Source organism: Heteronotia binoei, chromosome 8, assembly GCF_032191835.1.
Source record: "Heteronotia binoei isolate CCM8104 ecotype False Entrance Well chromosome 8, APGP_CSIRO_Hbin_v1, whole genome shotgun sequence".
NCBI lineage: Eukaryota > Metazoa > Chordata > Lepidosauria > Squamata > Gekkonidae > Heteronotia > Heteronotia binoei.
In genome coordinates, this window is record NC_083230.1 from 4,314,126 (window position 1) to 4,340,050 (window position 25,925).

Here is a 25,925-nt window from a genome sequence, read left to right on the forward strand (position 1 = left end):
GTTGAGGCAGGCGGACATCCCTTCATTCTACTGCTTATACCATCTATTACCCTCCCTCACAATGGGCTATAAAATTACAACGAGCCAGAATATTTGTTTTATCTGAAATTTGTGCTTGCCCACCTATGTATATTCTTTGTAACTTTGTTTTATTTGTATATTATTGAGTCATTATTGTATTTTAATTGTTTTATTGTGACTGTGATCCGCCCTGAGCCCGTATGGGAAAGGGCAGCATATAAATCAACTGAATAAATAAATATACAAGTTTCATAGGAGATTTTCCTGTATCTACCCTCTGTAACTGCAGAGGGCGTCTCACCTCATAAGGGAGAATATTCTTCGGTATTCATGGTTTTCTAGGTGAAACAACTATAGCATGGGAGATAACCTATGAAACAGCTCTATAAAGATGAGCCATTTTTGTGAGTTAAGTCAGTTTGTCTGGCAGTATCTAATATCCTTTGAACCACCATCACTCTTGCCTTATCATATGCCAGGTTGCTAAGGTATTGACTTGAGAGGCTGTAAAAGGGAAGTCTTTCCTCTATCGCTTTCAGCCATGGGGGCTCTATGATATCTTGAAGGATTAAACCTGTCAGCCCTTTGGGATAAAAAATGAGTTTCAGCCAGTATTGGATGGACAGTATCCAGAGCCTTGTCTCTACTGGGACCATGCCCAATTCAATTCTAATAAGAACATTTGGAATGCTGGGAAGGGCCTGCAGAATTGATCTCAACAATTTTGCTTGGACAGTTTTCAATTTTGGGGGAGGCTGCAGTGATATTAAAAGGAGCACCAAATATAAGCTGACTTGAGTGTTTTTGCCTTGAACAATTTGGGGGCTTCTATCATGCATTTACCTCCCTTGTTCCAATAAAATTTCTGGATTGCCCCTGCACTGCTTTTGGCCTTTAAACGTTCTTGAACTGTTTGCCTGGAACATAACCCCCAGGTACCTAAGGCTTTTAACTTGCTCTATTGGGATATTCTTTAAAAACCAGCTGTGAGGTCTCGGTGTTCTCTTGGCAAATGCCATCACTTTAGTTTTAGAATGATTTACCTCCAATTTATTGGACTGGCAAAACTGAGCAAAGGCTTTCAGCGCTCTTCTGACACCTATGGGTGTTCTTAACAAGAGGACGGCATCGTCCACATAAAAGAGAATTCCAACATGTTTGTTTCCTAATTTTAGAGGATGGTGATTTGATTTTTTTATGTAAGCTACCAAATCATTAATATAAAAATTAAAAAGAAGAGGGGCCAGGAGGCAGCCTTGTTTAACCCCCTTGGCTGTACCAGTGGGGTCTGTCAAGAGTCCCTGATGAGAGCATTCGACCCTAATAAATGCCTGGTCATACAAGACCTGGATAAGGAAAAGTAGCCATCTGTCAACGTTAGTGGCGCTTAGTTTGTTCCGTATGATCACTCTAGATACTGAATCAAAGGCAGACCTAAGATCCAGAAAGACTGCGTATTGGGACACTCTCGAATTGGAGGAATACAATCAGGTGGTCCAAAAGCATGCAGTAATCTATCACAGAATGACCCTCTCTAAAGCCTGCTTGCTCCTCAGCCATACGGTAGTCATACACCAGCCAATCTCTAAATTTGCCCCATAGGTGCCTAGCATATAGTTTGCTCACTATACTGAGCAAACTGATTGGCCTATAATTATTAGGGTCTTCATTGTTACATTTTTTTAAACAAGGGGATAATGATGGCGGTCTCCCAGTCTTTAGGTATCTTCCCAGATTGATCAGTCTGGGTAAACAGGTTGGCTAGAATAGGCATCCACCAGTCTTTATTTCTCTTGATCATTTCTGGGGAGATTAGATCTATTACTGGGACTTTTCCAGATCTCAATGTGTCAATAAGCTGATTAATTTCTGAGCTGGATACTGGGGGCCAGGGAGGTTGGGCATGCAAGCACTCCAGATTAGGGGATTCTGAGATAACCTCACCGAACAAGGGTTTATAGTGATGGACCCACCACTCTGGGGAAATTGGTATATCAAAAACATTTGCAGGGCGACTCTCTAAATTAGAAATTAATTTCCAAAATAGGGTAGAATTCTTTTCTTTTGCTGCCACCCATAAATCTACCCACAAGGCTTTAACGCTTTCCTGCTTCTTTCTCCTAAGTACTACCCTGTATTGGGTCTTTTGATAGTTCAGGTCCATTACGGTAACAATCTCAGGGTTATTTCTGTACATACCATAAATTGCATTAGGAAAACCTTTAGCCTGTCTGCATTCTAGGTCAAACCATAATTTATGCAGGGAGGGTCTGGGCTGTATCCAATCTTGATTAGACCTTACTAGCACCTGCTGTATTTCTGACATGAGTAAGTAATATTCAGCTAAACATAAATTTATATCCTTTGCATTTATTTTTTTTCACATAATAGACTTCATTCAGATGCCAAGTTACACAAAAGAATCAAAAGTAAACTACATCCACAATACCCAAAATTTCCATATATCTTACACAAAAACTATTCATTAAAAAGAAAGAGAGCACAGTTTGACTATTATTACTTTCTATTTATATTATTATAAACAACTTTCCTCCCCCCCTTTTCCCTTTTGATTTTTTTAATTCTCATTTATATTCAATACCAAATTTAACACTAAATTGCCTTGATTCTCTTAAACCTCAGTTGTTACATTTACACATCCATTCATAAAACAAATTCCACTTACATATTTCCTGTCTCCCTGGTCTTATCAAATTTGACAGAGTATCTGTCTCCACTATATCTAAAATTTTAACTATCAGTTTGTCCATAGATGGTAAATCCCTTTTTTTCCAGTACTGTGCTAGTAAGATTCTGGCAACTAACAATGTGCAAAATCATATGTTTCATATCTTTCTCCATCTTACTAGATTCAATATTGAGTAACAACAATTCCAGCTTAAATGGAATTTCTATCTTTAACATTTTCTGCAATAATTCATGTACATTTATCCAGAATCCCGTAACTTTTTTCAGGACCTCCAGACATGAAAATAATTACCTGTATTGTTTTCGCACTTCCAGCATTTGTTGGATAACCCTGGATACATTTTAGCAATCTTATTTGACGTTGTGCGCCATTGATAAATCATTTTGTAAACATTTTCTTTAAATGCTGTTGACCTGATAATTTTAATATTTGTTTTCCAAATCTGAGTCCATTGTACTAAGTCAATGTTATACCCTATATTTCTTGCCCACTTGATCATCACTTCCTTAACTTCTTCGTATTGCATTTCTAATTGAAGTAAATAAACCTTACTTATTATTTTTGTATCTATTTCCAATAACAACCTGTCAAATGGGCAGTCTTGCACATAAAAACCTATTTCTCTATATTTGTTGTACCTGGATTTCAATTGGGCCATTGGCCACCAATCTAGAATGATATTTTAGGTCTTTAATTCATCACTAGATTTCATTACTCCTTTATCATTTGGAAGATTTTTGTAACTTACTATTACATCCTGCTTGTACAAGCCCAGTTGGGAAAAAGCTTTCAAAGGGGCAACCCAATTCGGTATCTTATTATACAACCTCCTCTTCAATTTTCCCCACGTCAATAATAAAGATTTTCTTATTAGGTGGTTTTGAAAATATTTGTGACCTCCTATCCCATACCAAACAAATGCATGCCATCCTGTTTTTAGATCATGTCCTCTATTGCAAGTAGTTTCTTATTTTCCAATTTCAGTCTCCTTTCCAATGAAGCTGTCCATCTAGGGCGGCTATAGCATGCTGCCTCTGCCAAATCCAATCTCTTAGCCCTTTGCCTAGCATGGTGCGGTGCTAGGTCGTGTGTCTCAACTTTCAGAACAAATGGCAGGTGATTGCTCTCAAAATATGACACCACTTCAAAATGTTTCATGAATTGAGCAATCTCCTCAGAAACTAAAATAGAATCTCATTCTGTTGTCCGATGATTCTGTACTCATTCTGATGCCCGACCACCTGTACTCATTCTGGTGACTGGCTAATATGTATATTCTGCTGGTTCATCCTTAGGAAAAGACCCATTCAGTACCATGAGGTTGACTTTAGTTAACAGCTGTTTAAGAAGCAGGCCCACATAATTAATTGTGTGTATTTTGAGGACCTAGTTAGAATAAGTTTTTCTTTTGAGCTGCTTGAGCGAATAGTACTATTCTTGGCAGGTACCCCAGGGTTGTCTGAACCAATCCGTTCATTAAAGTCTCCATCTATAATGATGTAGGCAGCTGGATGGGTAGAGATTAAATGGACCAAGTAGGATTCAGAACCCATAAACCCGGCACATATTTGGTCATTTGACCCCCGTGGAGGAATATATACATATACAATTATACAATGGATATTCTGAATCACAAGCATAAGAGCTAACGCAAAATGATCATATTGTGGGAGTGGAATTGCCTCTAATTGAAGCAGAGAGAAAATTAGAATACAAAAGCCCCCTTTTGCTCTGCCATGCTCTGAAGCCTGTGCTGGAAGGGCAAAAGTGTTATAACCACTTAGGGATGAATCCTCTAGACACCATGTTTCCTGGCAGAGAACTATCTCAAACTTACTCATAATATCCATAGCACTGATCTCTCTAAATCTGCAATTCCACCCTCATATGTTCCACGATATCAAGGACAAGACTGAGCTGGAGGGTGTCTTGATGTCAGGACTGTGGGTGAAAGTTGTATCAGAGGGTTAATAGCATCCAAGCCACTGCTCACATCCAGGAAAACACAACCATTGCTGCCCTTCCTTCCTTTTATCGGGGGCCTGAACCTCCCCTTTATCAGGAGACACTGTCAACAAATCTGCCCCCTCAGTATTCGATAGACTCAATACAGCCGACACCTTCCCTCCCTTGGACCAAGTGTCCTGCACGTCGGGTTCAATGGATTCGGTGAATTGCTTGACAAGAGGGGTATTTGAAGAAGGGCGGCTCTTAGCTGGTACAGAATCAAGGGGGAGAACAACCTTCCCTGGAGACTGTTGAGAGGACGTTATGTCCAATAGTCTGTTTCTTAACCCATTCAGTCTGTTTGTGGTTCTCAGTTGCTCCTCCCTATCAAAACCCTCAAATGAGCTCAACAGGTTATCCACTGAGTTTTCAAGTGTAAGGGATTCCGCAACACTCATATGACAGACCGACGCCTCATCTACTGTTATCAGCTCAGACTCCTCTTCCCAATGGCAGTGTGACTGAAGTCCTGTAACTTGACTTTTCACATTGAGGCTGGTGTCTACCTTTTGAGAAACAACCTGTGAAATGCTCTGAGACGGCTTTGGAAGGAAGGAGGTAATTGCTGTGTTGACAAAGACTCTTGAAGGAATGATCCCCTTGAAACGCAAATCCGCTTTCTGAGCAAATAACGAAGGGGGAAAAATAGGCTACCAAAGGAAAGCATAACTTTTTGCCTGTATCTGGAGGAATTTAGCACTTCCACTGTTTATAAGATCCACAGGATGTACTTCTCTAAATTGGACAAAGTCACTTCCATGGGCAATTCCTCCACAGAGGTCCAATAGGAAGTAGCCATCTCAGATTTTTAGACGCTTATAATTTTTGTTTCATATAGTCCAACTTTTCAATGATTGCTTGGTGCTCTGATGTTGATAAATTTCCAAAGGAATGCACAAGTTCATTCTCTATAGAATTTTCTAAGTAATTGTGTGTTAGGTTGGCGGAGTGTTGTTCTACTACATGGTCCCTTTTAAAATTCAGATGCAGGAAGTTCAGCTTTGATTTCACTACAGGCTCTATCAAATTAATCAAGTCTGTATGTGCAGGAGAAGTATTCTGAGCCTCGTTGTTGTCTCTGCTTGTTGGCAGTTTGGCACAGGTCCTCCTGGGGTAAAGTTCTCATACTATAATATCTTTAAACACTTGTGCCGTAAAAACTCTCTTATATTTAATCTCAATTTTTGCCTGTGAAGCAATGAGGGGAGTTTAGAGGAAGAGAATGAAAATAAAATTTTCTTTACTTGATTCCAATGGCCAAGAGGGTCTATTGCTATTAGATCAATTATAGATGGGTTGATCCCTAGTAGTTCGGTGAGCTATCTATTGGCCTGGAATTTATTCTCCCAAGTTGGCAACAATCCCTTGTAACTGTAAATAGTCATACAGATCTTATATGGCTGGAGAATCAGGTGCTGTTGGTTCTCACAGATGTCATATTTTCTTACAGTGCCTGAAATGCTTCCAGTCTGAAATTTAGTTTGCCCAACCCTCTGTTGATTAAAGATATTTTGAGTTGTTAATATTTTAACAGAGAACAGTTGGTATTTATTAACTGTAGAGGACAGCCCTGCAGCGACTGCCATGAGAGATTTAAACTGAGTTTTAATTTCTTCAATACCCTTAAAAATGCACTCAACAGTTCTTGCAATTAGGTCAAATTGGTTACAGCTTGTTTGTTTCAGGGCTTCTCTTTCAGTTTGTCTGCTCGGCTGCTGCCTCTCTGCCTTCCACACCCCAGGGTAGACTACAAATTTGCTTTCTAGCTGAGGAGGTAAGGTAATTTCCTTTTCCTCTGACAATTCAGACAGTTCCAGAAGGGGAAGGAAGCAATTTGCAGTTTCAGTAGTATATTCCAAATTTTATTTGTCAAGCTTTGTCTTTGGAGCAAAAAAATCTTCTGTTTTAGTCTGCTTACACTCTGGCAATAGGCCAGGCTCTTTAAAGTCTCTTGGTCAATTGCCAGAAGCCATTAGGCAGTTTTCAAATTCCAAGGACTCATGTTTACTGCTGCCTAAGCAGCAAAATATACCAAAGCATATGTTTAAACTTAAGAACCTCCCACCAGCTCATGCAAGAAGAAAAATGAATTGTTGAAGCCAATGGAGTAGCAAAGAGGTGGTGGGTGTGCCCCCCTCCCCCCAGACCTCCAACCTCTGTAGAGATTTTTCTGCAGCATCCAGATCCGGAGGAAACTCTGCCCAGCTTTCTTTTGTAGGCATGAGAGAAGATAAAGTTTTAAAAATTAAATGTGAAAAGATGGAAGTCTGTGAAGAAGTAAAGAAGTTTTGGAAACAAAAGAAAGAATAAGAATTAGGAAAAGTGGTATGGGAACCGGGTGAAATCGGGTAAAGAAAGGAAATTAGATAAAGAGGAAGGGGTTTATTTATTTGTTGTTTGTATTCAGTTCAATTTGTAGAAGGTAATAAGCAAAAAACAAAATGTATTTATTTGAGATGTATAAATAAGTTGATATATGCGCACTTAATAAAATATTAATACTGAGGAAAAAAAGAAAAAAATATTGGGTAAAGAGATAAAAAGCTAAAATCTCAGGGAGAGCTCGAAACAAGCAGCCGCCTCCTGCAGTAGGAAACCAGAAGTTCAGTTCAGAGCTCTGCCCTTTGGCCTGTCATCAGCCCCCAGGGTCTTTATCAAGCTCCTGGTGAATATGGTAGTGGATCTCAGGAAACAGGGAGTCTTTGTACACCCATCTTAGATTATCTACTCAACACGGCAAAATCCAGGATTCAATCAAGCAAGGATACAGATGTAACCATCAGGTATATAAAATCCTATGGCTTCCTGGTGAATGAACAGAAGAGCACTCTGCATCTGATGCAATGCCCCAAACAACTGGGTGCCATCATAGACACCACAGCAAACTCTATCTTCCCCCAACAAAAGCCGCTGAGATCTCCCAATCAGCCATCAAGATGATCCAGAGTCAGTCCTCTTCAGTCACGCTTCTGTCCAAGATGATGGGTCTTCTTATTTCTGCAGTTGACTCAGTCCAGTGAGGAAGATTTCATTCCAGGGAGTTTCAGCAACTACTTCGCCCTTACCAGTGGCATATTATGCAACACATGGAAACATCAGTAGTGATCCTGCACAAGGTCAGAATCAGCCTGCTCTGGTGAACCAACCCAGCCAACCTGTCCCATGGCAAGCAGCACTGGATACAGGAGGATTGCAGCTCCTTACAGATGCAAGCCTCTCAGGACAGGGAGCATCTTTCGAGGAATACCCGGCACAGGCTCTGTGGTTTCACACAGAATCTATTCTCCCCAACAACCTCCTGGAACAGAGAGCTATTTGCTTGGCATTTCTGAAGTTTCAGTCTCATCTGGAGGGCCATCACTTACTAGTCAGGACCAACAACATAATGGTCAATGCTCACCTCATCTAGCAGGGGGGGCACAAAGTCAACGTGACTTCACTGGAAAGCAGCATGGATACTCTCATGGGTGTCTACACACAGTCTCCTTATAGGCAGAACACATAAAAGTGGATTTGAATGTCCAGGCAGATTGGTTGAGTCTCTAGATGATATTGGAGAGTGAGTGGTCACTCAAACCCACCATTTTTCAAATGATAGTGAATCACTTCAGAACCCCTCTGGTGGATCTGTTCACCTCACCTGCAAATGTCTAGGTGTAGATATTCTTTTCCAGATATTTCCATCCAACAGCAGAAAGCACGGATGCCCTGATGTTGCCGTAGCCTGAGGACATCATGTATGCCTTTCCACTATTTCTCATGGTTCCCAGACTCCTAAGACAAATCTGGATTCTACATGCAGATGTCATTCTCACTGGTCTTGGGGTCCCTGGTTTTCTGACCTGATGGAGCTATCCAACCTCTCTCCTCTGATGCTTCCAGTCTCTCCAGACAGGTTACACCAGGATCCAATCTGGCAACACAGCTGGACCAACTCCATTTGAACGTGTGGAGGTTAAACAGGTCCAATTCATGAAGCAGGGTTACTCTTCAGAGGTTATCAACACATTGATGGCTTCAAAAAGGCAATCCATAGTTAGGATTTACAACACCACGTGGAAGGCTTTTGTACTCTGGTATAGGAGAAAAAGGATTTCCTATCTTACTCCTTCCCTTTCTGAGGTGCTGAGTTTCCTACAAGATGGATCTTCAACTGGATTAAAGGTGCCCACAGTTTGTTGTCAGGTGGTGGCACTTTCTACAGAGACTTGCTCATCATCCACACATCAAACTTTTCCTAAAAGGAGCAACTTAGAGAGATCCTCCGACCTATGACAGATTCCTGACTTGGAGGCTCAATGCAGTTCTCTCAGATCTTACCAAGCCTCCTTTTAAACCAATTTGAGACATTCTTATCAAGTGGCTTCATATGAAAGCCCTGTTTTCTCACAGCCATCATGTAAGTCAGAAGGGTTTTGGAGTTGGGAGATCTGTCCATTCAATCAGAGCTGTGCATTTTCCATAAGGGCAGATAGTTCTATGAACTGATCCAACTTTCCTCCCTAAGATGGCCTCTGGTTTTCACACATCTCATGAACTGATTTGACCTACATTTTGCCCAACCCATACTCACCCACAGGAGAAAGTTTGGCACATGTTAGATGTTAGGAAAGACCCAAAGGCATACATGATTAAATCTGAAGACATATCTCATTATTAAAAAGTCTGATTCATTGTTTATCAGTATCCCCCGCCATGTGGGTAAGGTCATGTCAAGATCCTCTATCAGTTAGGGTTATAAGGTCTTGCATAGAGCACTATAAAATACAAAAAAAGCCCCATGGTAACAAAAGACTTGAATACTTAACAACACTTTAAAGTATGCCTCATTCTGTCAGGAGCATGGCTACTTAATTTCGGCTTTCGTGTGAAATGCTTTCGTAGAAGAGGTGTGTAGGGCTGCAACATAATCTTTTGTTTTGTTGACCTTCATTAGGCATTATAAGCTCAATATGTTCAGCTCCACTGAAGCATTGTTTGGACGACTCCCCACTCAAATAATGGGTCACTGTTCTGAGAGGTTCCACACACAAGATGTCCTCACCTCATAGGAAGATCAGACATTGGACACTTACCGTAAAGGGCCCTTCTCCTCTGAGGAAAGGAGAACAACTTGGCTCTCCCTGAGTCATCATCAGACCTCATTTTGGGCAGGAGCTCACAGGAGCAGAGCTCCAGAACCTCTAAATTTTATTGTGCTCTTTCTTTCTTACCCCCCAATACTTGCTTCTGAGCTCCATTGTTCAAACACCTGTGAGAATTTTGCTGAACTCAAAGATTTGAGAAACTTTCTAATATTTTACCCCACAAAAATGGGAAAATAACCAAAACATATAAAGCAGACAGATGGAAATCTTCATCCTGCCACTGTGGCCACATAGGAGAAAGTAATAAGTATGATGGGAGTAAGGTTTTATTGTGACAACTATAATTCAAGAAGCATTTTAAGGTAAATGCTGAGCTGATATAATTTAGTACACCCTCCGGTGATGACAGAGGTGTATGGCATATGCAAAAAAGTTGTGCTAATGCACTCCGGCGCCTCTTTTTCTACAAAATGACTTCTGGTCATCATCATACAATATGGCCAGTCTTATTAGGTTTCTCATATGTTTTGCTGTTTCTTGTTACTTGTTCTACTTCCTCTTTTCTGAATGTATTCCCTGTTGGGTTCAGTTTGGATATAGTTGATAGTTATGCTTTTGGAGTACCTGAACTGAAGGATGTGGGGGGTTTTCCCACACAGGAGACAGGAAGTAAGAAGTTGGTCCTGCCTCCCTGATTGGATGGTGGGAAACACCCACACAAGATGTCCTCCTGTCCTCAGAGGAGAAGGGCCTTTCACGGTAAGTGTCCAATGGCTGTTTCCAAGCCTAAACTAGTCCAAGGGAGAAGACTCTTCTCCACAGGCGTTGTGGTCCTGATCCTATTCAGGCACCTCATGAATGAAAACTGAGAAGAACCCACTACTCACATTTTTCTGCAGAAGAAAGTTTGTGTCTGTTTCCAAATCCATCTTCATTGTGTGAATTTCTACTCAGACATCAGTCTTCATTCTGTTAATACAAAGGCAGTTCCTTAGGCACATTTCCAGACTACCCCATAAATATTTTTAAAATACTGGCTTCAGTACAGCAGTCTGTCCAAGATCAGTTGTAGCTGTTAATATGTCTATCAAATGCTCTCTGCCATAGAAATGCACTTGGGTCACTGTTTTTCATCCACAGGGTTTAACTATGCTTGAAGGCTGTCATTTGAAAATAAAATATGGTCATTTTTTAAAAAAAATACCAAACTGCACTGATAGCAATGAGAAGCAGCTTCTGTCCTTAAACTAAAGTGGCTTCTTTCTTCAACACATTTACATGGATCTGTATGAACCTATCGTGCTCCACTAGCAGTGCAGTCCTGAGTCAATTGACTTCAGTGGGCTTAGAAGGATGTAACTCTCCTTAGGGATCGCACTGTGATATACATGCTATGGGGTGAAAATTTTTCTTTTGTGAAAGCTAAAAATCAGAGGTTATTTTTTCAGACCAAAACAAGGACTACATATTGGAATGTCTGGAGAAATTTATTTTGCGTGAAATCCCACTTTTTCCTTTTCAAAGCAAATGTCACCCAAGAATGGTTTTCAAAGGGGTTCTGCTGGCAAGTCAACTTCAGCTTTCATTGTGAAGTAAAAGAACTGTTCTCCATTTTTTGTCTAAGTGACACATCTGCTTTTAATCATGACTCAGGGGTGTGACCAGTCCTCAATCTGCATAACGTGGACTTTTCTTTTTGTGTTTAATTAGACAGAGAGTTTTCATCTAATACACAGCCAGCATGGGAAAGAGTAGCTGTTCTTTTAATTTTTATCCCTCACGTTAGGTTGCCAATCCCCAGTTGGGGGCAGGGGATCTCCTGATTTGGAGGCTCTCCCCCCCACTTCAGGGTCTTCAGAAAGGGGGGGGGGGTGTTGAATGGGCACTCCATTATACCCTATGGAGACTGGTCCCCATAGGGTATAAAGAATGATCTGTGGGTATCTGGAGCTGGGAGGGTGCGTGTTTTGAGGCAGAGACACCAAATTTTCAGCATAGCATCTGGTGTCAAACTCCTCCCCCCAGGTTTCAAAAAAAATGAACCAAGACCCAATTCTATGAGCCCAAAAAGAAAGTGCCACCATCCTCCATTATTTCCAATGAGGGGACAGCATTTTAAAGGAGTGTGGTCCCTTTAAATGTGATGGCCAGAATTTCCTTTGGAGTTCAAGCCTGCTTGTCACAATCTTGCTCCTGACTCCACCCCCAAAGTCCCCAGATATTTCTGAGTTGGACCTGGCAACCCTACCGCACCGGAACATAATATTCGTATATGTTCTATCATTTTGCCCTTCATTTCCATTACACTAGTGACATTAAAAGCCTCTAACACATGAAAAACCTCCTGGACAAGGATTCCAGCCATCCTTGGAGGAATGCATTTTAGAGGAAGAGCCATGGTTCAGAATAGAGTGCACGTTTTGCATGCAGAAAGCTCGCAATAAGCACATACTTTGTGTGAAATCCCATGCATTTCCATTTAAATGTGTTAGGAAATGTCTTTCTCATCCTAGGGATCTGTTGCCAATCAAAATATACATTATTGAGCTAAGTGGGCCAATTATCTAACTCAGCATAAGACATGTTCATAAGCCAGTGCTACTAAAAATACTATTTTAACCCACTCTGGGCTTAGACAGATGAGATGAATGTACCATAAAATGCAAATGCCAAGCTCAGCAGCCTCATTTTGCTTTTGGGCCATAGTTTTTGAATCTGGACTCCTTTGGTATTAACATTTAAAGGGTAAAAAGACCTAGGGCGTTTTCGCACTGACCTTAATCGGCAGCGACGCCCCTCTTCAGCGCGCAGGATCTGCCCGGATTTCGCACCAATTGCCGCGGAGCACCCGGAAGAGCCGGAAAGTCCCGCGGCTTTTGCGGCGCAAATGGAAACTGGTTTTTGGCGGTTTCCATTTGCGCCGCAAAAGCCGTGGGACTTTCCGGCGCTTCCGGGTGCTCCGCGGCAATTGGTGCGAAATCTGGGCAGATCCTGCGCGCTGAAGAGGGGCGTCGCTGCCGATTAAGGTCAGTGCGAAAACGCCCCTAGTGTTGAACAGGTAAATTGAGTGGAAGCTTAATGATTAAATACTCTCCCTCCTCGAACAGCCTAACAGAAGCTGCAGAATGCTACAGTTTGAATTTTATGAATAGAAGCAGACCTATAATCAAAAATTCTCCTCTAGAGTGGGCAGAATAACTCCTATGAAATAGAACATATGAAAGACTGTAGCAGTAGAAAAGAGCTAGAATCCCGTAGCACCTTAAAGACTAACAAAATTTGTGGCAGGGTATGAACTTTATGAACTTTCATGAATGATTCCTCAAAGCTGATACCTTGCCACAAATTTTGTTAATCTTTAAGGTACTACGGGACTCTTGTTCTTTTCTGCTACTACAGAAAGACGAACACAGCTACCCATCTTGATCTATATGGTGATTCAAAAGACTGGATTCCTTTACTGAAATATATCCTGAAAAATCTGTGTGAGTTCTCTTTGTGTCTGTTCTTGTTCTTTATCAGCCCCTGTTACTCTGCAGTGCTGGCATACAAGAATAATTAATTATCAAGTGGGGAAAGCAAAGATACGCTAACAACAATCCTGTAGTGGTAAAAAAGAGTAAGAGTCCTGTAGCATCTTCAAGACTAACAAAATTTGTGGTAGGCTATGAGCTTTTGTGAGTCCCTGCTCTCACTTCTTCAGAAAAATGCTGTAGTGGTTCCTTTGCTGGTTCCAAAGGATCAGGGTTTTCAAAGAATGACATTTTTCACATTTTACAATTGTGGGCTGTAATATCATATGCAGGAAGCCAAGAAGAATCAATTTAGAAAATTGTGACATAGTTGCAGATAGGTAGGGTTAAGGTATATGTGGAAGATCAGTATTATGAACATATTGTTCCAACACTGGGTTGATCAACACATTTGGCAATATTCCAAATTACGGTTGTTTCAGGACTGAATCACTTTCAACTTCAGCTTTATAAACATAGTATTCTTCACATTAGATAAAAACTACCTATGAGGAGAAAACTAGCACACCAGAGACTTTTCTTCCAAGAAGGGGCAGTTTTCTCTGATTGTTCTGTTGGGTTTTGGTTTTTTCAATATCAAGGAGCTCTCAGAAATGTAATTTTCTGCCAGTCATCTGATGTGCGATATTATCTCTGCTACAAATGCTGGTGAATGAGTAATTCGTCTGTCAGGGTGTTAACTGGAGATTACACATCTGTGAATCTCAAGGAAAATCTTGAAGAACTATCTGCAGTAGCTTCATAAGTGGCTCTCAGCTTTTCTTCTTAGAAGTCTACTTGGTTGAAAATGTGGAGGCCTCACTGCAACATTGCACACATTAGCCAACAGCCCTACTTTGTATGAAATGGTTAGCATTTATAAAAACTGTTCACACTTCCAAGCATGTTGAATGCATCCAAGTTATCTTTGAGACCTACCAAAACAGGAAGGTATCAGTTTTCTCTGTTTAAAGTTGCATTGGCCACAATCACATAGAAGTTGTGTGGCAGCAATCTTCTGTTAACTCTGTGTGCAGATAAGGGGCACTAAAGCCTTCTAATGTCCACAGTGCTTGCCCCCAAATGCACATCCCTTCCCCCCCAGCTAGACCTACTTCTGTTATCAAAGCCAAAACTGAGTGGGAATATATGTGAGGAAAATCACCAGAGGATGTGAAAACTTCCAGAGTGAGAAGTGGTCTTCCCAGGACTATAGCTGTGGTGGGACCCCTAGGGTCTCAGTCCCTCAACTTCCTGCCAAGGTCCCCCAACTTCCCATGGGGGGAGGAAGGGAGACTCTCTCCTCCTCAGCCAAACCCAAGTACAGCCCTGTGGGCCAAAGGCTGGCTTGCTTGCCTCTGCTGCCTGCCCTGCCTCCCACTGAAACTCTTGCCCTCCTCACTGGAGGCGGTGCTAAAGCTTCTCTTCTCTGGGGGTGGAAGCAAAAGGCATACAGGCAGGTGGCAGTAGCTGAGGGGCAGCAGGATGACTTGCCCACCTGCTGACCATGGCCCCAAGCCCCTCCCTCACCTCAACAGCCCAATGCCCGCCCCCTCCTCCACTGCACAGGGTATGGAGCATGTCTGGGAGGAAGCTCTCATTGTCCTGTACAATATACATTCATAGAGTTGGAAGGGACGTCCAGGGCCATCAGGTCCAACCCCCTTCACAATGCAGGAACTTCATTGGGGTGAGGGCAGCAGCAGCAACCCTCATGGGCCAGCAACAGTACCTGGCCATCTGGCACTGAGAAGAGATGTCAAACCAGACTCCACATGCCTCCTCAGGCAAGCCCAAGTTCAGCCCTGTGGGCCAATGGCTGGCTCCCTTGCCCCCACTGATGCTCTTCCCTCCTCACTAGAGTCAGTGCTAAAGCTTCTCTTTCCCTCCATCTCCTGCACTAGCCTGGCCGGGCTCCCCCCTCCCTCCTGCAAGGCCAGAAGGGAAGAGCCAATTTGAACAGGGAAAGGGGGAGGTCTAGAAGTGGGTGAAGCCAGCCAAGACATTTTTATTTTTTGTGACATCATTTCTGTGGTGTCATTTTTAGACCCCCACCACTTTCCCCAGGACCCCTCTGTTGAAAATTTCCTAGCTAGGGGTCTGGGTCCTCTCTTTGAAATGACACAAGTTAGTTGTACGGGGAAAAGTGTCTGTTTTCTGGCCTTTTCAAGAGTATGTCTCTATTAGCAGAGGCAGTTTTTATGCCTTCGTCTGGTTTTGTTCTGGGGTTAAAGTAGATGTTAAAATCCTTTCACTGACTTTAGCAACTGAGGCAGGGGATTCTCCTCGTTATGATTGTTCTTAAACTGGGGCATAGCTAGGACTGAGTTCTCACTGGGGTAGCAAATCTGTGTCAGCACAATATTGTTCCAAATTGCTGGTAAGGCTTGTATGGTGGAATAGTTTTCCATAAAAGTAGCGTACACAACAAAAGGGAGGGCTTCTAGACTCCTTTCAAGATTTTTTTTTTTTTTAAAGTATTGGGGAGCATTGCATTACAGCGAAGGATACAACACAGACTGATGGCCTCTGGAAGAGCCAGAATCTAGTTAGACACTGGCACTGCAGTCTTAAACACAGTTGTGCCCTTTTCAATCCGCTGAGGTCAATAAATTTAGGGGGATTACACTGTGAATTAGGTACAGGGCTGTAAGAAGCTTGGTAGTTCTAGTTATATTCTGAATCAAAAGATATGTTGGTTAACTGGAATAATGTTAATATTCCTTTGAACGCCTCCTAGTGCATCTTCAAATTAGTTTTCATGAGTTTTGAAAGGATTCAGCCCATTCAAAAGTTCTGGGAGGGGCTGTAAATCAGTGGTAGACCATCTGCCTGACATGCAGAAGATCTCAGATTCAATCTCCAGTTAAAAGGATCTGGTAGTAGGTGATGTGAAAGACTTTTGCCTGAGACCCGGAAGATCCACTGCCAGTCTGAGTAGACAATACTGACCTTGATGGACCGAGGGTCTGATTCAGTATGGCAGCTTAATGTGTTCTTACATATAAGTCATCACCCTCCAGCCTCACAGCCCTTTGATAGTTAAAATCAGACCTCTCTCTTGCCCCCTCTTCCTTTGTACTAAGTTCAGACCCAGGTTTAGACATGTGAATTGGCTGCCCTCACATCTAAAGTTGGCCTTCACCTGTCATTTTTAAGTATGGGCCACCAAGATGGGTAAAAATTAAAGTATACATTATTATATATGATGTTTGAAATGTGATATGATATACTTGTTAAATATTTTGGTGTCACAGTAAATAGTTTACACATACATAAGATTTAAAACGCTTTTGTGTATTGACATGGAGGCTTATTTGCACTCCTGATATTTCAGTGGTTCTCTAACTTCCAGATAGTGGCTGAAGATCTCCTGAAAGAGATCAACGCCTGGAGAAAACAGCTGCTTTGGAAGGAGGATCCTATGGCTTTGTGGAAATCCTGCCCTTCCTCAAACCCCACCATCACCAGATTCCACCCCCCATATCTCCAGGAACTTTCTAACCCAGTTCTGACGACCATAGACCAGAGTGATATGGTCCCTATGACCCACTCCAGTCAATATCCTGGCTGCAGCGTTCTATACCAAATGAAGTTTTCAAATGCTGTTCAAGAGCAGCCTATATAGAGTGCTTTGCCGTAGTCTTAGCTAGGTGTAACCAAGGCATGTACCACAGTGGCCATACCTTTCTTACCAAGAAAAGCTGCAGCCAGCTAATCAATCAAAGCTGGTAAAAGGCACTCTTGGCCACAACTGCCATCAGCTTATCCAGCAGCGGGATCAGTTCCAAGAGCACCCCTGGACTATGGGGATAGTGATCATGTTCATTATTAACAGAAGTCATACCAAAGTGAGATGTTAATGTATTGGCTTTCTAGTTCAGATTTGCTGGAGTAAATCGGTTTATATGTTACGAAGTTTATTCCATGTATTCAATTCAGTTAGCAGGCAAGGTTATATAGACCTTTTCTCAAGGCTGAGGAGTTGGCAGTGAGAACAGGAAATTCATTATGCTTTTATTTGTATTTTATTCTATCAAGATCAAATATTTGTAAATGGCTTCATGTGCCACCAAGTATCTTTATCTTATAGAACAAAAGCTGTTCTTTATGATGGAAAGTGGCAGCAAGAAAAGTCTATGGGTTGAATCCAGGGATTTTTTTCTGGAAAAAAGAGGTGCTAGAACTCTCAAGAGGGCAAAGAAAGAGAAACACACAGGTGCCCTTCATGAACTTCTAAACCTTTTTTGAGGTTTTTTCCACAAAGATGTTCCAGAACTCTATTCCACCACAATCCTCCAAAAAAAGCCCTGTCCAACCAACTTTCCCACCATTGCAATTTGGCTGTCAATAAGTCCATATTGGGTATCATGGCACCCTCATGGTGTGATGGGTGTCAGAGTAACAAGGGGAATTAGGTGACATTGAGTGAAAAAATTGTCTGAGTATGACTCTATGTGTTCTTGTAGGTAATTCTGAGATACTTAAATCCATTGAAGTCAATAGGTTTAAAAAAGTGTAACTGCTTAGGACTGCTCTGTCAATGAACTACACAGAAAGAACCTATGTTTGTTCTCGGAGAAAAAACTTCAAACATATTACAACTCAACAACATCTTACTTTATACCAGGTCCAGACTATAAGGATTTGGATGTTTATCTTCGGAGAATGGAATCTGGATTTGGCTTCAGAATACTTGGAGGTGATGAACCTGGACAGCCCGTGAGTTGTTTCTTCATGACTTTTCATTTCATAACTACAGTCTCTTTTGAACTGTCAGGAAAAGTATAACTTCATATCAAGATCACATTGGAATGGTACTTTTTTGTGTTCAGACATTGAAAAAGACAGGTCTTCCAAGATATCAGCCTCTCTATCTCAAAACTATCATTGTGCCTCAGTCTGGATTAAGTCTCTAACAGCCCAATCCTGAGAACTGCCGTGTAGCTGCGCTTGAGTGTAGAACTAGCGTAGGCTGCCACAGTCGGCTCCCAAAGGGGAGATGTTATGCCAGGCGGGGAGGGGGAGTGCAGGCAGATGAGTGTGAGAGAAGCCGTTGCCATGGTAATTCCACCCATGCCCACGCCATTGGCCTGCTGCTGTGGTGGGGGTGAGGGAGGGTCAGGGTCACGCAGGACCATGGGATTGGCCAGCCTGTTGCATGTGACCGGGAGAGGGGGTGGAAAGCCTGTGCCTGAGGCCATCAATCCTCTCACACCCTCCTGCTATCAGAGAATCCGCCAATGGCAGGCAGAAGAGTCGAGGCATGTGGAGACACACAGGAAGCACGAAGTGCAGGGGCTGGAATGTGTGTCTGGAAGTGAGCAGACCACCAAGTCCAGCAGAAACCCCACCCCCACCCAGAAACCCCATGTCACCCTGACGTCCCCTGCTATGTGCACGGAACACCTTCCTCGGGGGCTACAGAACCCAGAGCACGAGCCCAGTGCATGCATCCACTTCATCAGCCCCCCCCCTTGTGCCATGCGCACAACAGCCCTGTGGGGTCAGGTAGGCCATCAGCCCAGCCAGGCTGAGGGGCGGCAACCCCTCCTTCCCTGTCCAGCCATGTGGGGACAGCATGGCGGCTCATATCCCTCTCCCCACCCACCCCAAAAACCAAGTGTGTCCACCCTCCCAGGCATTCCCTCAGATAGTCCACTGACAGGGTGGCGGGGGGGGGGGAAGCGCCCAGGGAACATGCAGCAGATGCCAAGCAGGAGAGACAATGGAGGGCATAGCTCAGACTTTATTTTTCTGGAACAGGGTGCAACGGTTTTCCCGGTGCACATTGGACAATCTTGCTGGGGGTGGGGCTCCATTCAGAGCAGTGGGCAGGAACAGCTGAGGGAGTGGGGGGGGCAGGTGGAGTGCCACACATGGAAGCCTCTGTGTTGGATTCCCACCTGCAAAACAGAAACAGAGATCAGGAGCATCTGCAGGGACAGCAGCTGGAGGAGCAGGCTGCATTTTAGCCAGGCACTCTCTTAAAGAGACAGTCTCTGACCCACCTCCCCGAATTGCAGCAGCTGCCAGACACCCCCACCTGCCCTGCCAGGGGTGGGACCACGACAGAGGACAGACCAAGGGAAGGGAGCAGGCAGCAGCACAGGGGAATGGAGCCAGCAAAAGCCCCCTGCCTGAGCCCACTGCCTGGTTCAAGTGCCAGAGATGCTCGCACACCACCCAGTCTGGAGCAAGGGAAGGGGGAGGACAGTGGAGGTGCACAGTTGCACTTACCCAGCCATGGACAACAGTTTTCACATGCTGAGCCTCCGGGGCTGGAAACCTATGGAGACCTGGAAACAAGAGCAGTTAGCCCCAGGGGAGAGACCTCGTCCTCCCCCTCACAAGTCAAAGATACTGTCAAAGCAATTGCTCAGTGAAGAGCCCATTACCAATGTGCCTGTCCCTCTCTCTAAGTACACGTGGCAGGGAGCTCCCCGGCAGAGCCCCTTGCCGCACACACCTGTCCCTAACAACTGAGTGGTGCAAGGCCACAGCAGAAGTATTTCTAGGAGGGGGGACTGCGATTGGCTGTTGGGGGAGGGGGCTCATCAGCCCAGGGCTCGAGGAGATTGGTGAGGCAATTACACCGCTCCCTAAGGGGTTTGTGGCGGGAGCACCCTTCATTTTTTGCTTCAATGAGTGCCTATAGGATACGCTGCTGTTTTGCAGATGTAACTTTATGCCTCTCAGGGGGGGGGGGCGTGTCATGGCCCAAACTCCTTAGGGAACTCCCTAAGCCTGGCTGCGCCCTCGATTCCACCCCCTCCTGCGCCAGAGTGCCTCACTCTGCCACACTTCCACCAACACTTGGGCGCAGCCCTCAGGTGCCGCTGCTCTCAGGTGGGGCGGCGCTCCGGCAACCCCACGCCAACATAAGTTTTCTTCACTGCGGCGGATCTGGACTTACATGGGCACAAATGCTACTTACGCCAACGTAGTGGATCATTTGCTCCCAAAACACTTTTCACCTCCCCCCCCCTTAGGATTGTGTTCTAAGTGTCTAACTTTTTACAGAGCTTAATTTTTTCCTAGCAATTGTGTCCTTGTATTCCTAGCAAGTTACTCTTTCTGGACATGATTGCCTATGGTGGAAGATAAATGTATTTCTGCAATGGCAAAAAAAATCACATTCAAACTTGGTGAAATAAATTATGGCTGTTTTGGTATGCAACATGAAACAATACTTGCCTGCTAAATATAGCAACTTTGTGATGTGAAACTATTGTTGATATTGTTCATTTGTGCAAAGCAGTCAGCATAATATCATAATATGGTTTGCATTGCATTCTGAAATGTACAACGTAATTATGTTAATTAGTCATACACTGAAAGAACATGGCATCAAAATAGAATTATTATGCTTATCATTTCAAATTCTGCAGAATAAGTGTAAAATTTAAGGACATGTGGCTTCTGGTATGCCACAGCTAGAAGGACGTGTTATTAATATATTTACAATTGCATAATCACCATGCATAATCCTTCAAGGACCCAATAGAACAAGGACACTTAGAATAAGGCTTCAGATGTTACTTATCCCAGAGAGAATATGAAGCAAAACTGTTTTGTGCTTTCTGGTTTTGTTTTGTTGCATTTCTTTGTTCTACAGACCCCACACAGCTCCTTCTTTCCCCTCCTTCCATGGTGAGATGCGTGGGCAGTCTCTGAATTTGAAGCTTGTACATCTGACTGTGGAGGGAAGAAATCATGATCATTCGTTAGAATTACGTTACATGAAACATGAATGCCATCCCAAAATAGCAAGTATCCATTTAAGTCCCACCCTTTCCTTCTGTAATATCCAGGACAGTTTGCTTCTGTTCTAAAATCACAGCATTGTACATTTTCATGCCTCACATCATTGGTTGCTGATGGGGTGAGAGAAAATACATAACAGCATGATATTAAGTAAAGCTGAGTTGTCCAAGATATTACTTGGGGGGGGGGGGGACTATATTGAGAGCCAGTATGGTGTCATGTTTAGAATGTTGGACTAGGATCTGGGAGATCCACGTTCAAAACTGCAGTATGCCATGGTCAGTTGTTGGGGGGCTTTGGGGCAGTCACACACACTCAACCTAATCTACCTCCCAGGGTTTTTGTGAAGATACAATGGATAAGAGAGTGATGTGAACTGCTTTGAGTGCCTATTGGAGAAAGGTTGGGTTTAAGTGAAATAAGTAAATTTTAAAAGCTAAGTACATGATTGCCATTCTCAACAACAGTCCAAGAGTTGGAAGGGATCCACTACTTCAGGAGCATCAAACATGCGGCTTGTGGGATGGCTCCAGCCCTGTCATGACTCAGGGAGAATTACCAACTGCTGACACCACTCTGGGTTAAGGGTTCCCCTTGAGAAGGCCCAGAGTTCCCTCCCAAGCTCTTCAGGCCTCCTGTAACTTAGGCCAAATAGTAGGCATGAGGACCAGGCAGAGTGTCCTCCCCTTCCTTCTGTCTATCCCCTTGCACAGCAGCATCTGGAGGATCTGGAGCATCTTTTTCAATTTTTGCCAGTTCAAGCTCATGAGCCAGCTTCATTTTCTCTAGTTCTATCTTGGCTGTGCTCTCTTGCTTTTGCAGCTCTATTCTGGCTGCATTCTCTTGCTTTTGCAGCTCTTTCTCCTTTAACTCTACCTTGAGCCTGGTCTTCTCAAGGTCTTCCTGCTTAATCTGCAGTTGGAGATGCAAGGCCTCTTCACTCAGGGATGCCATAGCTTTGTCTAGTGTTTTCTCCTCAGACATCAGACCAACAGCCCCTGTTTGAGTCTTCATTCTAGGAACAGGCGTGTCCTCTGGCTTCTCTTTCCCAGACTGGAGGAACATACACTAACTATCTAGCCACACTATCCAGTTGACCCGAGAGCTAGAAAATAAAACACCCTTTCAGCAATCTTTACTAGACCTTACTTGGTCTTGCCAGCACCTTCAGAAAATGTGGCTTCCTTAACCCAGCAGCAAAACAAAAATCTATCAAGGCCAAATGGAACTCTGTCTCACCATGGTCCAAAACTAGTCCACCCCACCGCTGAAGCCACATGTCACAACTCAGGGGGTATTACCAATTGCTGCCACCGCTCTGGATTAAGGGTTCCCCTTGAGAAGGCCCAGAGTTCCCTCCCAAGCCCTTCAGGCCTCCTGTAGCTTAGGACAAATAATAGGCATGAGGGCCAGGCAGAGTGAACAACAGGAGAAAAAAAGTTTATTTAAAAGTCAGTGCAATATAACAAACAAGGTGCATAAACAGTAAAAGGGTAAAGGGAAAATAAACAAATGCCCTAACGCGTATATCTATACTGTCCCTAAACTGTCAGTCAGATCTGGGCTTACTCACTCTTCCTCACAGGGCAAGGGTCTCTTCCTGGCAGCAGTTCTTCCTCAGCTCGGCCTCCTAGGAAAAGACACCAGACTCCAGGTTCTGACAGATATTGAAAATTTATTTAAATCTTAATTACTGCAGCATTCTGACAAGGCCAGGGACAAATCCCAAGGTTACATGATTACATAGTTTCTTAGTTACATGGCTATAGTCTTTCCTATGCTCAGGTTCCTTAACCTATTACATTTAATAAAAGCAAAGCCATTGTATAGATAGCAAAGAGCATTCCATCCTCACCTCTCCTATGGCTTCAGGTGGTGGTCTATGCAGAAGAATATGGAGGGGTCTTGCTTCCCAGGAGGCTTCCCTTAATCTCACTGTTAATTAGCTAACTGACCAACCCCTTTGATCTCCTCCTAAGGTATACCTTTCTCCACAATGTCCACCCCTCCCTTCTGTCCAATCAAAAACCAGAAAGCCAAACTCCGTCATCTTTTGGCTGGAAAGGCCCAAAAAACCCCGTTACATAAAAAAACCACCTATTGTTGCCAAATACTTCTGCTAATTAGTACTAGATAGGCCACTGAACCCTAAAGGGAAAAATCCCCATCTGGGACCAACAACTTCCCACGAAAGCCTGGGAACCCTATCTCACCCATTCTAATCAATACCTTAATACACATATATCATAATAATAATACACATAATACACATATATCATAATAAAGCATACAATCACATTAACACATATGAGACCAGAAATATTGTCCATATGTGCGCATATATATATATATATATATATATATATATATATATATATATATATATATATATACACACACACACACACACACATAAATATATATATGTGTGTGTGTGTGCATATGCAGAGAGCTATATAAAGCCCACAAAGTTTCTATATAGCCATATACTTGCCCTGCATGATTTTCTAACCATTAGATTCACTATAGTTCCCTAGCCTATTAGGAAAGTCTAACAAATCCATTTAATAAAAATCTCTTCTCTGTGTCCATGCCTGAATTCCTGACAGGCTTCCCCATTTGTCAATCTCTCTCTCACCCCATCCTTTCTCCATTTCACTACGGTATTGGGATAATTGTTATAGAAACCCCTCTATAGGAGATCACTTCGGCCTCCTATCAATCTCAATCTCATCTCTTCCCAACAGGGTATAGACAAACATCCATAATATTATTCTATAGGAGTCAGGCTGTTTAACAATATTTCTTCATGCTGGACGCATTGGAGGGCATTATCAAAGTCCTCTTCCGCAATGAGATTAATAGACTTGATTTTCCCAGATCCAGATATTCTGGGAACCAACTCTTTTACTGCATTTCTGTGCAACTATGCAGTCACATACCATGATATTGACTCCACACATATCCGGCCAGCCATTAATTAGTATTTTCCCAGATAAGTTCATCCTCGGCCAACTGTCCTTTTTTATTAGAAAAATCCGGGCCCTTCAGTCATATAGAAACATCATATATATAAGAAATCCAACACAGGGCCTTCTTAACAGTATTATGGACCCTGGGCAAAGCAGTGTACTGGGCCCCTATGACAACTACTCACAGGAATAAAAATGTAAATGGTCAACAAAATTCAATATATATTTATTTTGTTGGCACTTCCAACAAAGTCGGTATTGAAACATTAAAAACATGCTGTGCAGCAACAACTAATCAACATGATAAACATTTGAACAATACATGAGGCTTGAAAAACAAATAAAAAGCTTATCCATTCATATATTCACAAACTATCAATACCTGGTTATTAGTACTGCATCATACACAGATTAGTATGAGGCCCCTATGCTTGTGGGGCCCACGGGCAAGTGCCCATCAGGCCCATGTGTTAAGATAGCCCTGGGGTGGGGTAGTCCCTGCCCTGGACCCCACTCCCTGCTACGAATCTGCTGGCTGGTATGGGGACTTGCCAGTAGTGGGGAAGGCCTAGTCTGGCATCACAGCAATGCTCCAGCAATTCAGCAACATCACTTCTGGTGCATACTGGAAGTGTCATCATCACATCACCAGCACTGTGAGGGATACTCTAGTATTTGGGCAAAAACTACGATGAAAGTGGCTTCTTCTATAGAGTTTTTGGGCAAATAACAATGCATCCCTGCATCTCTGGCAACACAATGACTGGCTCTTGTAGGATCTCCGGGTCTGTCATGGCAATCAGTGAGAGACGGGGGGGGGGGGGACAGACGGACATGGAGGCAGCCTCCAGCAACTGTGTGATATAGTTTCAAGAGAAGCCCAGAAGTGATGCCATGCCTCTCTAGAAATCACAAGAAACTCTATGGTGAAATAGAGTTTCCAGCATTTCCTGGAGAGACGTGACATTACATCTAGGTTTTCCTGAATATTTATTTATTTATTTTATGTAAACATACTTAGAGACAGACATAGAAAAAAGCAGGATAAGATAGAAATACCAGTTGTTCATGTATATATAAACAATCATATTTTGACTGACAAGAGCATAAAAATCAGTAAGTGAGAGAAGCCATCAATATTATCTAATAAATTGTAACTAATAGCATTTTTCTATCTATAAAATCACTAAACAGATCTTACATTGTTAAATGCAAATTACTTATATACTTTTGATTTTGTTCTGGTCTACATTTATATTCCTAACATGTCTGACATTTCTGATGTTTCTGACATTAAGTCATTGTAAGCATAAACATTTTGAACATATGCTACTCAATTCTGTCTCTTAATTCTTTGGACGTTAATATTTTATTATTTTTTTAGTCTTTGAAGCTCCACGGGAAACACAACTTTGTCACTACTCACGTTGCTTGCTTTTTGCAGGTTGCGATCCAAATCAGAGAGGCTTTTACTCATGCATAGCCCACTGCTATTTTATGTCATTTAACTTTTGCTGGTTTTTAAAGGTTTTATTATATCTATAGTGTCACTGTTGGTTTTAAAGTATACTGTATTCTTGTATTAATGCCAATAAAGGTCTATGGTATAGCATTAAGTCATTGTAAGCATAAACATTTTGAACATATGCTACTCAATTCTGTCTCTTAATTCTTTGGACATAAATATTTTATTCTTTTTTTAGTCTTTGAAGCTTTCCAGTCTAATTTTGATCAATATATGCAAAAAATACATTCCATTTTTCATAATCAATTAGTTTATTTTTTCAGTCAATTATTTCTGGGCTTATTTCAGCTTTCCATTTTACCTCTCTTGCCACCATCACCATAT

At 42.7% G+C, this 25,925-nt stretch overlaps 1 protein-coding gene across 15 annotated transcripts in view; it reads left to right on the forward strand.

Annotated features, from left to right (window-relative positions):
- MAGI2 (membrane associated guanylate kinase, WW and PDZ domain containing 2) overlaps positions 1-25,925 on the forward strand; it is a 972,748-nt gene that overhangs the window by 766,123 nt on the left and 180,700 nt on the right. For all 15 annotated transcript variants that reach the window (XM_060244677.1, XM_060244666.1, XM_060244681.1 and 12 more), the window contains one exon: positions 17,968-18,059. In XM_060244677.1, coding sequence (XP_060100660.1) covers positions 17,968-18,059 — 92 coding nt within the window. The remainder of the gene's footprint in view (positions 1-17,967; positions 18,060-25,925) is intronic.